This window comes from Euleptes europaea, chromosome 14, assembly GCF_029931775.1.
Source record: "Euleptes europaea isolate rEulEur1 chromosome 14, rEulEur1.hap1, whole genome shotgun sequence".
NCBI lineage: Eukaryota > Metazoa > Chordata > Lepidosauria > Squamata > Sphaerodactylidae > Euleptes > Euleptes europaea.
The window spans coordinates 37,739,725-37,756,830 of record NC_079325.1 but is presented as its reverse complement, the minus strand read 5'-3'; the positions used below and the strand labels follow the sequence as shown (position 1 = coordinate 37,756,830).

Genomic DNA, 17,106 nt, shown 5'->3' with positions numbered 1-17,106 from the left:
TCCTGAAACTATTCACATTTTTGAACTGTAGTTTTTGTGGCCTTCCTAAATGAGTCAGAGTGTTGAGAAAATGACGATTCTCCTAAACGCAGAAATCCAGGGAATTCTGAACACCAACTTGCTGGCTGCCTCAGGGATAATGTCTGCTGCCAACTGTGCAGATGCAAGTAAAATGGAAGGGTCATGTTTGTTAAACTTGTGAACTAATTCACAGTGTGAGAGCTTGATGGGTCAGCCTGAAAAAAAAAAAGCCAGCAGAAATAGGGTAAGTTTGTTTGGGGGGCACGTTCATTTGCAAGGATTGCTGTGTCACTAGGGTCTAACTAATCTGGGTTAAGTGATCCCAGGTATGAAACATTTGCTTTAAAAATATAATTTCAGAAGGTATCCGTGTTGGTCTGCAATAGAACAGCTAGATTTGAGTGCAGTAGCACCTTAGAGACAAACCAGATTTTCGGAGTATAAGGTTTCTAGAGTCAAAGCTCCTGGGGTTATCTGAGAGAGCTTTGATTCTCGAAAGCTTAAGCCCCCAAAATCTTGTTGTCTCTAAGGTGTTACTGGACACAAATGTAGCTAAAATGTGTGTGTTACTTGATTGGATCCAAAGCCCTCTCAGAGCAGCTTTCAGTATAAAAATCCCAACAACCAGAAGAGTCCAGGTGGTCCACCAGAAAGTGGGGTTTGCTGGTGGATCATAGCCCCTCTTTTGCTTATCCCTGTGTTAAGGTGCAGTTCAGTGGTGGAATTGTGGTGCTGGAAAAAGGGTAACCCGGCCTCCCATCCAGGCCTGGGATTGGCTGCACATCTGTTTACAGTTTGAACAATGTCACAGCATCAGGTGCTCCCCAATTGTTTGTCCTGGGCTGGAATGTTCTGGGATGCTCGGGCTTTTGCTGAGAAGGCTGTTTCTGGGCAGCACTGACAAGACTGTGCCAAGGCCCTCTGCGGGGTTAGCAAAGGCTGTTTTGTCAGTCCCGTTCATACAGTTTGCAGATGTTGTTTACCGGCAAGAGTCCGTGTATCACTCCTTGTACTGCCCTCTTTTCTTATGTGCCCATGATACGCAGAACAGGAAATCTGTCAGGAAATAACTCCCCCCCCCCCGAAGAAGACAGCCAGAATTTTTAATTTCCTTTCCTTTTAATCATATTGCAATAGGCAGACTTTCCTGTAGATCCTGTTACTTTCACCATTGCATTTTGCAGCTAGGTAAAGCTTTCTTTCTTTCTTTCTTTCTTTCTTTCTTTCTTTCTTTCTTTCTTTCTCTCTTTCTTTCTCATCTTTCTTTCTCTTTCTTCCTTCCTTCCTTCCTTCCTTCCTTCCTTCCTTCCTTCCTTCCTTCTTCTTCCTTCCTTCCTTCCTTCCTTCCTTCCTTCCTTCCTTTCTTTCTTTCTTTCTTTCTTTCTTTCTTTCTTCTTTCTTTCTTTCTTTCTTTCTTTCTTTCTTTCTTCTTTCTTTCTTTCTTTCTTTCTTTCTTTCTTTCTCAAGAGAACCAACATGGCGTAGTGGTTAGAATGTCAGACTAGGATGTAGGAGTTGGAGGATTGAATCCCCACTCTGCCATGGAAACTCGCTGGGTGACCTTTGGATGCTCGCCAAGTTTAATCTACTTCACAGGGTTGTTATTAGAGTAAAATGCAGAAGCGGAGAACAATGTTGTAAGCCTTTGTGGGTCCCAACGTGGGATAGAAAGAGGGGTATAAATATCTAAATAAATAAATGCTGGTGAATTTTGAGGGTTAAATGGTACATGTAGGACAAGGGAGTCCTATACCTCTCTTCCCATTTTCAAATGGAATTTGCCATTGGTTATGTAGCCTGCTCCTTAATCTCAGAAGTGCTGAATATTTGCCTGTGCAGCTTTTCCCTTGGCCTGCTGCAGTACTAGGAGCGATGTACCTGCTGAAATGCCCTTTTTTGGTTAAGGTAAATGATCCTCTGTTTTTATGACTGTTGCTGCTTCTAGGCTTCAGCAATCCCCTCCTACCACTGCCTTGGGGTAGGGGGGGAGTGGAGGTTGCAGCTGGAACTGTGGAATGTTCCCCCCCTTCACCCTTGGTGGGGGAGAGACACAAAAAGCAAAACAGTTCATACACACAATTCTTACATAAAAGATTTTTTGGCAATACTGAGCAGAGCCAGTGGAATTCTCTGGGCCGGGGTGCGGGGTGGGGGAGATTATGAAACAGCTCCTGCAGGGAGGAAAATTCTTCTGCAATTCCAGTTTAGCCTTCCCTTTCAAGATATAAAACGAACCACAAGCTGAAACCTATTTTCTCGTGGCATTTCTATTCCCTTCCCCAAAGGTGCTCAAAGCAGTGTCTTGATTTCAATCTAAAGCCAAATCAACTGTGCCCTTGACATTCCATACCTGGGACTGCAGAAGTATCATTTGGCTCCAATAAGCAGGGTTGCCAACCTCCAGGTACTAGCTGGAGATTTCCTGCTATTACAACTGATCTCCAGCCAATAGAGATCAGTTCACCTGGAGAAAATGGCCGCTTTGGCAATAGGACTCTATGGCATTGAAGTCCCTTCCCTCCCCAAACCCCGTCCTCTCAGGCTCCGCCCCAAAAACCTCCCGCCGGTGGCAAAGAGGGACCTGGCAACCCTACCAATAAGTAACCACAAAGGGCTACTACGGATTGCTGTTAAGGAAGGGGGGGTAACTCTTCCCTTCTCTGTGCCAAACCTGCCTCACAGGGTTGTTGTGAGGATAAAATCGAGAAGGAGAGAATGCTGTAAGCCCCTTTGGGTCCCTATTGGGGAAAAATGGGATATAAACAAAGTAAACCCCACCCTATAGATTCTGTAATTGAAGCTGCCCTAACTAATACACAAGTGGAATTGCGGATTCAGAGACTGGGCGGTGGAGGAATCTGGTGCACGAGACCTGGGCATTGCAACCATAAGCTTATTTTTGTCTGCATGACTATTTGGGGGTATGATAGTCCTCTATGGTCTGATCTGTCTTAGGAAGAATGTTTTGACCTGTTGAAAGTTTGCATGAAGACTTGATGAAAGCCACCCTGCTGGAGACAGCCTGGATGACTGGGGGGTGGGGGTGGGGAGAACAGTTTTGATAAGCTCTTGATAATGTGGGGTGTTTGCTTTCTTTGTCTCCTCTGTCAAGGAATAACCCAACATCCTGAGTCCATGGCTCCATTGCATGTGAACTGTTGCAGAGGAAATTTCTACAATTGCCTTTGGGAAAGAGGAGGCCAAATGTTCCAGTCTTTTAGCCTTTCTCTCTATGTGAAGACCTTTTTTACTGCTACAGAAACAGTGTCCTGTGGCCCCTTACAAACAGGGTGAGAGATTGGGGCATTGGGGTTTCAAAGGCTGAAGCCCACAGGGTTGACAACTGCATTTTGGGAAATTCCTGGAGATTTTGGGGTGGAGCCTGAGGAGGGCAGGTTTGGGGAAGGTACTCAGTGGGGTATAACACCATAGAGTCCACCCTCCCAAGCAACCACATTCTCCAGGGGAACTTGTGGTCTGGAGATCAGTTGTAATTCTAGGAGATCTCCGGGCCCCACCTGGAGGTTGGCAACCCAATATGACAGGGAATATGACAGGGAAGGGGCTGTTGCTCACTGGGACAACATCTGCTTTGCATGCAGAAAGTCCCAAGTTTGATCCCTGTCAACTCCTGGGATTTCTTAGGAAGCCTCTGCCAGTCAGAAGTTATGGTACTGAGCTAGATGGACCAATGTACTGTCTCTCTTTGGGTGTTCGGAGCAGAAGATGGGAGACCACTCTCTGGACAAGCCCCTACTGGCTTACTTTCTCCCAATGGTTGGTATAGCGAAAGTTCTGTTGTTTCAGGGGTGGGTGAGAATGCATCTGTTGAATTTTTACATGTCTCATCACAATAAAAGTGCTCTGACCCTTGTCAGAGATAAAAAAGCAGAATCTCTGGTGGTGGATGAAGATAATAAAGGGCTTTGCTGTTTCGTTCAATGATAAAGGCTCTCTTTTCTAAATAAGGCCTGGGGTGGATAAATGATCCTTTTGCTTTGATGGAAAAGGTGGACTCCAAACAATATCTTAACTATTTTTGGTGGGAGCTCTTCCCTCCAGTCCTGCTTATGGGCTGTTCCAAGGTTTTTGTTTTTGCTAACATAATTTATTGTATAATATTGTATAATTTTATTGTATAATTCTATGCTGAACATAAAAAACATCACTAAATGGAATAGTTTTATTTAGAGGGTGTGAGCTTTCACGGACACTTGTCAACATCAGATGCTAACTTTGGTTTGCCAAAGTCATTAACACCTGCATTGGTCCAAAACCAAAATCCCAAAACAAGAGCACAGTCTATGTACTGCCTTTTATTTGGACAATGCAAAACGGCACAAAATATTGTTCAAGCTTTTGAGCTTTCAATGGGTACGCCTGCTCAGCATTTGCCATTGGAACACTGGTATGAGCAGGTCTTAAAATCATGGCGTGAAACCATTGCCCCCACCATTTTAATTTGATAATATCTGGCCTGATGAAGACTTCTGCTGAGCTCCAAAGCTTGCACAGTGCAATCAATCAATCATCTTTATTACGATCATTGACCAGCATTACCAACAATAATAAAAATCAGTCCAATTGCACAAAGCTTATGGGAATAAATTTAAAATGTGACCTTTTAAAACCCATTTAAGACCATTTAAGATCTGCCACAACTATAGTTTTCTGGATCCTACTTATCAAAACCCAAAATCTGGCAACTTGGTGCAATGTTTGAGGCCATTTATGCATGGTCAGTTTTGATGCTCGCTCAAAGCTCTTTTTTAAAGGCGACTTTAAAAATGCCTATTCACGGTCCCGACGCAAAAGGAGAAATTCCACCCCCTCCACTCGCCTGCTCCTTCGTTCCTGTTTGCATAGCCATTAGCATGTTCATAGCTAATACACTGCTGTTATTTTGCACGGTTCCTTCAGGGGATTCTTCATGGCTGGGGTGGAGCAAACACCAAAGGTCGCATTAAAGGGGCTCTTAAGTAATGCAAAGCAGGTATGCGCTGGCTTCGCAGTCACTTCTGGAATGATGGATCAGCGTGAATTTTTTTAAAAAAAATACACGGGGCAATTCAGCCTGGAATGCGCTGCTAATTGCCAAGCATAAATGGGCTGAGAGTTCTTATCTGATAGCAAATAGTCCAATTTAATTATATCAGTGCTGTGTGTCAGTTTGGTTGGTCCTAATTTAAGGTATTACATGGTCTGTGATCTTGGTTTTGGACTGTGGTTTGCAAGTTAGAGAAATTGGCTAATTGGATGCATGCTGTTAACAAAGTTCTAGTACATCCAATGACCGAGAGTAATGAAAGCATGAAGCTGCTTTCTATGGACTCAAGCTATATATCTCAGCATTGCCTGTTCTGAATAGCAGCTGCTTTTGAGGCAGAAAAGGATATTCCCATCACTGGAGGCACTGGAAGGGCTGACGCAAAGCAAGTGCTCCTCCACTTAGTTTTGGCACCCTGAAGAAAGAGGCTCACATAGGAAGATGCCTCAGTGTCTTGGTCTGCCTAGCTGAATATTGTCTTCTCTGATGGGTAGGGTTGCCAGGTCCCTCTTCGCCACTAGTGAAATGCCTGGTTGTCTTATAGAGTCCAATGATAGACACCAAGGAGGAGGTTAAGTTAAAGCAACAGTTCTTTATTTAGCTAAACACTGACCTGGGGTGAAATAACCACAGATAAGATGCAAGGTTACTCACCAGAGAACAAAAGAAAGTCAGTATCATTTATGCATTCGGATGGGGCAGGCCCATAGCTGCTGACAAGCAGATTGATACACAAAAGCACCAATACACATTAGGTGTCTACTCCACTCTAATTAGCATAGCCTATATTGCCCAAGGCTTTCACTGAGCGAATGCTTGATCTTGTGAGTTAGGAAGTAGAAAACACATTCCTAAGGATGAAGGTAATTCAGAGCTTTTTCTCTACTGGTGTGAGGCCGTACCAGGCCCAGAGAGCATGATTTGTTGGTTCATGGCTCCCAGATGCCAACTTCCCCAAAGCTTTCATGTGTGTGCATATGAGTACATAGTATTTTATACCAGCCCTTATATCTAGGCATTACATTAGTGGGAGGTTTTGGGGACAGAGCCTGAGAAAGGCGGGGTTTAGGGAGGGGAGGGACTTCAATGCCATAGAGTCCAATTGCAAAAGTGGCCATTTTCTCCAGGGGAACTGATCTCTATCGGCTGGAGATCAGTTGTAATAGCTGGAGATCTTTGGTTAGTACCTGGAGGTTGGCAACCCTACTGATGGGCCGTAGCTCTCCAGGGTCTCTGATTGGGTGTGCGCATCTACTGCTTTGCAAGAAAGCCACTTTGGAGTCTTATGATATACTTGGAATATTTAACTTGTATACAAATAGAGCAGATGTGGAACCTATGCTTTCACATCCAAAGGAAATTCAGCCTGGTATTTCTGCCTTTGGAATGTCTTACCCACTCGAGGAAATGGGGAACATGCCACACAATTATGGAAGGCTGAGCTATCAATAGCTACCAACTGTGAGTGAAAATGGAACCTCTGTGTTTGGAGGCAGACTCTTTCAGTACAAGATGCTAGGAATAAGGAACAGGTGGATGGTCATCGTCTTCATAGCCGGCTTGTGAACCCCTAGAAGAACCTGCTAGTTGCTGTTGGGAATAGGATTCAGCAAAGTAGACCTAATCTTGTTATCACTCACCTCTTGCTCCTCCAGGGCTCCCCTGCACAGTGAAAGTCTACCCCCAGCACTAAAGCAGCTTCCGGTGTGTAAACACAATGGATAGATCTGCAGCCCTTTCAATCTGATGTCTCTCTCAGTTTTTGAAAATGTGACAAGTGTCAACAGCTGGGGGGGTTGGGGCACACTGATCTTTGAACAGCTGAGCAAACAGTGGCCTGGAGGGAAAAAAACCCTGCATGTAGACCTTAGGGTGACAAAGTCTTTTGGGCCTCTACATTGCCTGTTCTGACTAGCAGCGGCTTTTGAGGCAGAAAAGGGTCTCGGGGGCTGATGCAAAGATTATACTCCTCCGCTTAGCTTTGTAGCCCCAGAGTTCCTGGCCCTTGCTGTCCTCCATCCACGGGGTCTTGGCTGACCTTTGCTGTCCTCTATCCCTGGGGTCTTGGCTGGCCTCAGAGCTGGCCAGCAAACCATGTTTAGCTTGCCGGACTGCAAGCATGCCAAAGCTCCAGGGAGCAATGATTGGGAAGGGGAGGGTATTTTCTCTCTTTTTCTCTCTCTTTCTTTCTTGCATAATCCAGCTTGGCGGGGTGGGGTGGAGAGCGGGGGCCTGCTTGCAAACAGCAAGCGCAGTCCCTCCCGGGGTTATTGCTAGTCCGCCCAATAAATAGCTGCCTGGCCTGGGTTTCTGCTCACACTAATTCTGTCCCTGGACACGCTGAGCACTGCAGGACTGACTGCGGACGGAACAGAGCATCAAGCATGCAGCAGCCACGTCTGGTTGGCTTCTTGGCCCTGATTCTTGGTTGCTTACTCCAGACGCAGGCTGAAGTGCCGGTTCAGTCTGACTTCCAGCAAGATCAGGTAACCATCCCTGTGGAATGTCATGCTTGTTCATCCCTGAGTCCAGGGCCTTTGCAAAGAGCCGAGTCTGCAAAATGTCCCCTTTTTCAGCTAGCAAGCTCTGAATATGGACCTTAAAACCCTTCCAGAGCCAGAAGAATAGAAAAGTTTTATGCAATCCCTCAGCTGCTGGTTTAGATAAACTATGATAAACATGAGCTGATCTAAGGTCTTGCAAAGTGATCCTTCACTACTGAATGTACGGATAGTAGATTTATCATTAAGTCTCTCTTTGCTTTCTTTAGGGGCTGAGTCCTGTGGAAATAGGTTCTGGGGCAAAGCAGGGACTGAAATCTGAGCTCTGCTTGCTAGATGGGTGAGCCAAGATCAGTTTGGTTATCATGGTCTGAGCAAGGATAATGGAGACAGATAGGCTCCTTCTTTTTCTCATGCCATATATCAGTTGCCACTGTGTGCCATATCATCCCATGACAATACTGGTGGTGAATCTCCTCCAAGAAAATATATTTGGCTGGTACAGTGGGTTGGATCCTGAAGATCTGTTTTGCTAACAGTGGTATTTTCCAGTGATGCAAGGAATGTCCTGCTAATATGGGAGGTTCTTTGCATCAGAGGAAAGGACCACAATTAGCAAGATGGACCCATTGGATCCAACCCTACTTAGCTCTCTTGCTGTGAGCCAAAACTGGTGATTGTGTATTATCTAGAGTTTCAATATTCTGAAAAGAATCCTGGCCTTTGTACTGAACTGTGCATGTCTTGCTAGGAAAATATAGACTTGTGTAATAGATGGTGGCACATACAATGCAGATTACTGAATGCACACTAGGCACATACAATGCAGATTACTGAAATGTGCTCCATGTGGAGCTGCCCCTGAAAAGTGCTTGGAAACTTCAACTGGTGCAATATGCTACAGCCTGGATGATGACTGGAGTGGACCATAGGGACCACTATAATTCCAGTTTTGGCCCATCTACACTAGCTCTCAATCTGTTTCTGGGCACAATTCAATGTGTTGGTGTTGACCTTTAAGGTCCTATATGGCTTGGGACCTGAAGTGTTGTGGTCCTGCCGTGCTGCTGGCAGCTGCCTTGCAGTTGTTTTACTGGTATAATGGCACATATTTTCCATCTGCATTAATAGGCTGGTAATTAGGGTTGCCAACCTCCAGGTACTAGCTGGAGATCTGCTATTGCAAGTGATCTTCAGCCAATAGAGTTCAGTTCACCTGGAGAAAATGGCCGCTTTGGCCATTGGACTCTATGGCATTGAAGTCCCTCCCCTCCTAAACCCCACCCCCCTCAGGCTCTGCCCCCCAAACCTCCTGTAGGTGGCAAAGAGAGACCTGGCAACTCTACTGGTAATGTTCTAAGGGGCAAGAAAATGTACAGCCCCCTAGTTCTGTGTCTCTTAAACTTCTTCCGCACAGGCTGTTTGCACGGGTTTGATGCTGTTGGGAAGTAAGTTTTTTTCCTGCTTTCCTACAGCATCGTGATTCCTTTGTGTGCTTCAGAGGTAAGCCCATGCCTTTCTCAGATCTATCCCAAACCTGGTTTGCTACAAAGTTTGAGAAAGGTTGTAGCAGAGACTGAGTGGCTGCCATGTGGGTGCAAAAGGTTGGATTTTTCCTGGTCCTGCCTATAGGGCAGCCATTTCCCCTTCCTCCATCCCCATGGCAGCCCCTGCTGGTGAGGGTGGGGGGATGTGGCATGGGAAATGTAGAGAAACCCACCATTTGGAAGGGCTGCTGGGCTGCATTGGCAGCTGCAGCAATGACAGGGCTTCCAAAAGGAAACTGCCAGGTATAGGGCTGCCAACCTCCAGGTGGTGGCTGGAGATCTCCTGGAATTACAACTGATCTCCAGGCAATAGAGATCAGTTTACCTGAAGAAAAAGGGGTGCTTTGGCAATTGGACTCTATGGCATTGAAGTCCCTCCCCAAACTCCACCCTCCTCAGGCTCCGCCCCAAAAACCTCCTGCCGGTGGCAAAGAAGGACCTGGCAACCCTCGTTCACCACTTTGACCAGAGTCACACCTCGGCTCCAAGAATGTCACTATAAAAGTTTCAGAAGCTGGTTTTGTAGACGGGTGGCATGCGGGAGGAGGAGGGCTCTTCCTAACCCCCTCCCACCCTTTTACCTGTGCCTGAAGAACCTCAGGAATGAAACAGTGCTTGCACAGGGGACTACCTTTACCTTTACAGAACCCCCAGTGGGCAGTTACTTGCCTAAGTTTGGAGCAGTGAGTGCTCAGACTGCTCCATACGCAGCTACAAAGTTATGTGACTAACCTCCCGCGGACAGTTCCTTAGGCTCAGGAAAAAATGCAGGGGGGAGGAAGCAGGAGCCCCCTCCTCCATCCACGCCATCCACTACCAGTAAAATCAGCTTCTGAGGCTTTTCAAGTGACATTCTTGGAACCGACTGTGCTCAAAATGGTGAATCCGGAGACACCTTGTAAACACAGGTATGGAGCATTTGAACCCTGAGTGTTAGGTGAGGATTCTGGCCTTTGCAACCCCACTCACTTGGGGCCGTTGCGTGCTCCCCTCTCCAACCTACTTCATGGGGTTGTTTTGAGGATACGATAGAGGAGGAAAGGGCTGCCAACCTACTTCAGGGGCTGATAACATAACAATGTAATCGTATAAATCCCCTTCCCTATCAGGTGGCCTAACAAATGCCACCCCCCCTCTGCTCCTCTCCCCTGAGAGGCTGTGGCTCAGTGGTAGAGCATCTGCTTGGCATGCAGAAGGTCCCAGGTTCAATCCCCGGCATCTCCAGTTAAAGGGACTAGGCAAGTAGGTGATGGGAAAGACCTCTCCCTGAGACCCTGGAGAGCCGCTACCGGTCTGAGTAGACAATACTGACCTGGATGGACCAAGGGTCTGATTCAGTGTAAGGCAGCTTCATGTGTTCATATGTTCATATGTATCTGTGCAAGTAAGACAGGCATAGAGAGGAAATTTGGGGGTGGGGGGGTTTGAAAGCTAATTTAAGAAGAAAGTGTTTTACCAGAGTCAAGGGAGATAATTTCACTGTTTAAAATTTCACTGTTTAAAATCCCTGTGTGACTTGAAAGGTTTTAAACATTGGGGAAATAATAATGAGAAAGGCAAAGAGTGCGTGTGTGGGTATTTCTGTTAAGTGGTAGCCTTCTCTAACGGGTGGTTTGGTGACCACAGTTCGTAGGGAGATGGTACAGCATCGGCCTAGCCTCCAATTCCAGATGGTTCAAGGAGAAGAAGTCGGTGATGAAGATGTGCACCACGGTGGTCACGCCCACAGAAGACGGAAACCTGAATGTCACCTCCACCTATCCCAAGTAAGCTGGGGATGGGGCGGGTGATGGAAAAGCTTGCTTGGGAAGCAAAGCCATTTTTTAGTAGCGGCAGTCTGCATTATCTGGACAACCGCTGCCTTCCTATCATCCACATTTTTGCCTTTGGGGAATGTCGTGTTATTGAGTTGCAAGTAGGGTTGCCAAATCTGGGTTGGGAAACACCTGGAAATTTGGGGGGTGGAGCCTTGGGAGGGAGGGGTTTGGGGAGGGGAAGGACCTCAGTGGGGTACAGCACCATAAAGTCCACCCTCCAAAGCCACTTTTTCCAGGGGAACTGATCTCTGCCTCCTGGAGATCAGTTCTAATTCCAGACCCCACCTGGAGGTTGGCAACCTTAGTTGCAAGCATTGATCTTCAAGGTTCAACTCCTTCCGCAAGGTCTTTAATAGCTGAATTTCTGAGTGGGGAGTAGTGGCCCTTTTGTCTCCAGAGCACATTCACGTGCACGCAAGCGCATGAATGAATGCTAAAGTGCCGTATGCAGTGCACAGTCTGCTCTTTCATACACTGCAGGTAGATTTGGAAGTGTGACAGCAGATAACTGTGTGTGTTTTTATATAGCTTTAATCAAAAGAACAAACACTGCCTTAGCCAGGGGTCAGCAATCTTTTGTAATTAAAGAGTCAAGCTACATCAAAACCAAGAGTAAGAGATGAATGAAGAGCTTGTATAAGAAAGTCCATTACTTAACATTACTAGTAATTGACAAGATGACTAGTAATTGACAAGTTGACTACTAGTAATTGACAAGTTAACAAGTTCCATAACATTTCTGCACCACAAACATTGGTTGTTGCGCGTCCTTTATCAGGAAGTGGCACACACCAGGTCTCCCAATAAGGACCCTCTGCAACTTGTTTAATGCACTGGGATAAATCTGTGCAGCTGTTCACCTCTATCATTTCCTTATGCATAAAGAGTGTCAGGTGGGAACCCGTGTTAAGTAGAGTATGAGGACAACAATATACACTGCTGTTGGATATGTAACTCCAAATATCAAAGCAGTTTTATCTAGTGATAATCACCATTTCTTGTGGCAGTGAATTCCACAGGTTAGTAATGCACTGCATGAAGATATACTTGAAAAACATGAGACCTATTGTGGATCAGGCTAAGGGTTCATCTAATCCAGCATCCTGTTTCCTGACTCCTGGAAGCCCAGAAGCAGGGCAAGGAGGCAACATCCTTTCGTGCATCCCCCAGAAACTGATCCTAGGAGAGACACTACTTCTGAGCATGGAGGTTTCACTTAGCCATCATGCCTAATAGCCACTGATGGCCCTTTCTTCCATGAATTTGCCTAGTTCCCTATGTAACATGTCCAAGCTAGTGGCCCTCTCTGTACCTTGTGGCGGTGAGTTCCGTAAGTTTCTTTCCCTTTTGTTCAATCACCAAGTCAGGGCTGCAAAGATGTTTCATAGAATGGAAACTCAGGTGAATGAAGATGTCTCCCAAGAGCTTTCCATCTCTCCCATTTAAGAGATGCTCAGGAACTTCTTGTCTCATCATATAATGCTTTTTTAAAAATAATAATTTTTATTTTAAAATTTGACATAACACTAACAATACACAAAACATACATACCATATCTGACAAAGACATAACACTAAATCAAGCATGCCTGAATAGGCACTGTAACCTTTTTCTTTTTTATAGTAACTTATCAGATATCTACTTTTGATTATGCTTATTAGTACCTAAGGTCCTAACACAGTAATATCTACTTTGAATATATGAATAAAGGAAGATAAGCATTTTAATTCTATTGTACTTATATGTTTTTATACATCTGTTAGTATTCTAAGTTTTCTTTAATGATACATGTCAATATTTTCAATAACTAATATATAATGTAATGCTTGTTTTGTATGTGCGTTGACCAACACTCCAGGTTTGATCGATGTGAGACAAGAAAGACCCTTTTTGTTCCAACTGACCAGCCAGGCCGATTCAGCTACATCAGCCCATGTAAGTGAGGAAAACAGTAGCTGGCTGAAAACAGCGACTTTTATTGTTGGGGGCAGAGAGGGCAGGAGCTGCTGGGAAAAATAAATGGGTATCTGTTTGCCCTCTAATCCTGTTTGCTTCCAAGCAAGATGTGGAACATTTTGCCCTTGCCAGTCCAAGAAAACAGGTTCTAGCCGCTGAGTCTGCCAAAAACGAAGAAAAATAGCCTCTGGCGAGGACAGGGGCCTCCAAACCCAGTTAAGTGGGGTCATCAAACATCGAGTAGAACACTGAAAAGGCCCCTCTAGGCCAGCAACCTGTTGCCAGCCGTGGTCAACCAGATGCTCCCAGACTAGAGACCACAAGAAGAGCACAGCGTCCGGACTTCTCTCTGTTGTTGCTTTCAACACCTGGTAGATAAGAAGAGCCCTGCTGGATCAGATCAGTGGTCCATCTAGTCCAGCATCTTGTTTCCCATTGCCGCTAACTATATGCCCGGGGCAGTGTGCAATGAGCAGGGCATAGCAGCCAAGGCCTTGCCCAGATGCCTCCTGGCACTGGTATTCAGATGTTTCCTGACCTTGGGCTAGTCACAGCTCTCAGAGCTCTCTCAGCCCCACCTACCTCACAAGGTGTCTGTTGTGGGGAGGGGAAGGGAAGGTAATTGCAAGCTGGTTTGATTCTTCCTTAAATGGTAGAGAAAGTCGGCATATAAAAACCAACTCTTCTCCTTCTCCTCCTCTTTAGTCATCACAGCTGTTAGCCACTGATGGACCTCTCCTCCATGACTCTGTCTAATCCCCTTTTTAAACTATCTGTGCTAGACTGGCCAGCTGTATAAAGTGGAGGGGTTTTGTCTCAGTGGAAGGGCCTCCGCTTGGCAAGCAGAAGGTCTGGTGTTCAGTCCCTTGCATCTCCAGTTAAAAGGACCAGGCAGTAGGTGATGTGAAAGACCTTAGCCTGAGACTCCGGGAAGCTGCTGCAAGTCTGAGTAGACAAAGGTCTTTTATGCATGGCTGTTTCACTTACCATCACTTCTCCGAAGACTTGGGGTCTTTGTTTGGATTATGCATGCCGTTTCCAATCGTCAGAGGTCACCTCACTCTCCCCCTGTATTTCCCTGCGTTTTCAAATTCGGAATAAAACAGGTCCCTCAAAACGCAGGCAAAATGCGGGGGAAAAGCAGGGGGAGAGAGCGGAAACGGCATGCATAATCCAAACAAAGATCCACAGTCGTTGGAGGGATGATGGCGAGTGAAACAGCCATGCATAAAAGACCAATACTGACCTTCATGGTCTGATTCAGCACAAGGCAGCTTCCTGTGCGTACATCTACTGACAACATTTCATTATTCACTGAGTGAAGGAATATTTCCTGGTATGCAGAGATATTTTGCCTCTACACATAAAGGTTCCAGTTAGTTTTCTGGTTTGGTACATGATGATAGACTAAGAAATTTTTTGTTGAATCAGAACAAAGGTTCACTATCTAATATTTATGCCATCCTTCCTTCATTTTATCTTCACAACAACCCTGGGGGTCAGGCTAGGCAGAAAGAGCCTGTGGCATGTAGTGAGCAGAGATTTAAATGTGGGTGTTGCTTGCCCTAGTCTAATCACTATACTGTTCTGGCCCTAGGCCAGCATCCTCCCTCCGCCAGTAGCCAGCAAGGTTGAGGCTCACAAGCAAGGCACAGGATACCACCTGTCTCTTGTCTTTTGTCCTAGCACCTAATATTTAGAGGTAGACTGCTTCTGTTCAACAATCATAACGATCAAATAGATGGTTGCATTGTTTAAAGCCATCCTTCAGGAGTTTAAAAAGGCACCAACAATCCAGAATTTGTAGGGTTGCCAGGTCCCTCTTCGCCACCGGTGGGAGGTTTTTGGGGTGGAACCTGAGGAGGGCAGGGTTTGGTGAGGGGAGGGACTTCAAGGCCATAGAGTCCAATTGCTAAAGCAGCCATTTTCTCCAGGTGAACTGATCTCTATCGGATGGAGATCAGTTGTAATAGCAGGAGATCTCCAGCTAGTACCTGGAGGTTGGCAACGCTAAGAATTTGGTTAATCAGCTGGTCAAGTTCAAAGGAGTCTTTTAACTAGCCAAACATGAAGCAGTGCTGAGAAGACAATTTGCTCTCCTGATTGGGAAACTCTGAAGGGACCCAGGCTAGAGGGCTGGCTTATAGAAGTGTCTGGTGGGTAGCTCCACTGTCCCTCCCTTTATGGTCGGTCCCAGTTAACTTCTTCGCTTTGTTGATTTTCCTTCCAGGGTCTGGAAGCCAACATGAAGTCCGAGTGGTGGAGACCAACTACGATGAGTATGCGCTGCTTCATACCAAGAAGACCAAGGGGGCAGAAACCTTTACAATGGTGACCTTGTATGGTGCGTGCCTAGCTTCCATACCTGCTGCTCACCCCAGTAGATAACAGTTCTTCCCAGTTCCCCCAGCTCTGCTCAGTAGATGTGCTGATCACCTTGGTGACAAGATACTGGGGCTCAGGGGCAGAGGAAAAGTCAGCCTGATTTTAGGAGACTGGTTGGACTAAAGGAATACGAGCCAATGAGGACTCTTCTCCTCAGGGCAGTACAGAGCCTCCTTATTTTATGCAGCTCTTAATTCAGAAAATAGGGAAAGGTGATGGCCAGGGCCCTGCCTCTCCTCAGATACCACTTATAGTGGGGCTGACACAGCAAGAAAAGGGAGGAAGTGGAGGCACTGGGTGGGTTCAGCAAGTAGGCTTGCCAACCTCCAGGTGGTGGCTGGAGATCTGCTATTACAACTGATCTTCAGCTGATGGAGATCAGTTCACCTGGAGAAAATGGCCATTTTGGCCATTGGACTCTATGGCATTGAAGCCCCTTCCCAAACCCCGCCCTCCTAATGCTCCGTCCCTAAAACCTCCCGCCAGTGGCGAAGAGGGACCTGGCAACCCTACTGGTCAAGAAGCCTCCCTCATCTTCTGCTTCACTCACTGTGTGTGTGTGTTTTTTGCAGGTAGACGCAAGGAGCTGAATCTGGAGTTGCTGGAGAAATTCACTCGGTTCGCCTTGGAGCAGGGACTCACCCAGGAGAGCATCCTCATCTTGCCCCGGACTAGTAAGAGCAATCCTGGGATCAGGGACTTGGCCGAGGGAATGAGAAGCTGGCCCAGGTTCAAACATCCAGCCAGACTTCTTCTCTTCCTTGTATTATTTAGACACACCATCAACAGGCACAAGGACCTGCCCCGGGGAGCACACAGTTTGAAACACTGGCCTTCCACTGGTGAATCAGTATTCCCCCCCCTTTTTTTTAAATAAAAAGGAGGCAGAAAGAGAGTCATTGGTGGGGAGAAACAGGGCATATATAAGAAAAAAAGGAGCCCCATATTTATTGGGATTAACTGTTGAAGACTACTCAACTATAGGCACATCTCATAATACCAGAAGTGTTGTGCTTCCATGCATAGGTTAAGGATAAACTCCTCTTGGTGACTTTTCCTTGTTCTGGACTGCATGGGGGAGAAGCATGGATGGAAGACTCTGTCTTAGCAACAGCGGGTTTTCCTGTTCTGTTGTGAGTTGGGGGTTCTGTGCCTTTTCTGGGGAGGTGTCTTGACTGTGCAGTGCCTTCCTATAGTGGTTCACCTCCTGGGTGGCTTGATAAGCATTAGGCACCATGAGGAAAACCTTTTTCTAAAAAAAATTGTGAAGTGTTTTGCTTACCATGTACACCTTGGGCCCACCGTTATTTTACCCGCTGCTCTGAATTGTTATCCCTACTTCTTTTCATGCAGTGCTAAGCTTTGCAGCATTTGATACCTCATTTTACGGATATTCTGAACTGCCTCAAGCATTTAGACAGAGGAAGCAAAAAAGTATTGCAAATAAAGAAATATACCATGGGGGTGATGTCATCCCAAATGCCATGGGGGACCCCCTTTCTAACTTGTCTTGTCTCTCTCACCCTCTCAACAGATCTGTGCATGGAGGAATCTGTGTAGGTGAGTAGTCCTTTCCCTTGTGTCTGAATCCTTTGGGGGGCTTTAAAGGAAAAGGAGCCACGGTTCAGTGGCAGAGCACTTGTTTTGCAGGCAGAGGTCTCAGGTTCAGTCCCCAACAACTTCAATTAAAAGAATCAGGAAGTAGAGTTCATCATGTTGTGAAAAGACCTCTACCTGAGATCCTGGAGAGTCACGGCCAGTCTTAGTAGAAAAAACTGACCTTGGTAGACCAAGGTTGTGACTCAGCATGAGGCTGCTTCATGTTTGTTCTC

At 46.1% G+C, this 17,106-nt stretch overlaps 1 protein-coding gene across 1 annotated transcript; it reads left to right on the top strand.

Annotated features, from left to right (window-relative positions):
* Window positions 1-7,317: 7,317 nt before the first annotated feature.
* Window positions 7,318-16,834, top strand: LOC130487155 (lipocalin-like). The gene is made up of 6 exons (XM_056860562.1): window positions 7,318-7,554; window positions 10,743-10,882; window positions 12,792-12,868; window positions 15,120-15,233; window positions 15,847-15,948; window positions 16,809-16,834. The coding sequence occupies exons 1-6, from the start codon at window positions 7,453-7,455 to the stop codon at window positions 16,832-16,834; spliced, it is 561 nt and encodes a 186-aa protein (XP_056716540.1). The 5' UTR covers window positions 7,318-7,452.
* Window positions 16,835-17,106: the final 272 nt, after the last annotated feature.

Bases quoted from the DNA above. Each gene is read 5' to 3' on its own strand.
- LOC130487155 (XM_056860562.1), top strand. From the start codon at position 7,453: ATGCAGCAGCCACGTCTGGTTGGCTTCTTGGCCCTGATTCTTGGTTGC. The intron at 10,883-12,791 runs GTAAGCTGGGGA...CCAACACTCCAG, and splicing joins GTCACCTCCACCTATCCCAA to GTTTGATCGATGTGAGACAA. The intron at 12,869-15,119 runs GTAAGTGAGGAA...TTTTCCTTCCAG, and splicing joins ATTCAGCTACATCAGCCCAT to GGTCTGGAAGCCAACATGAA.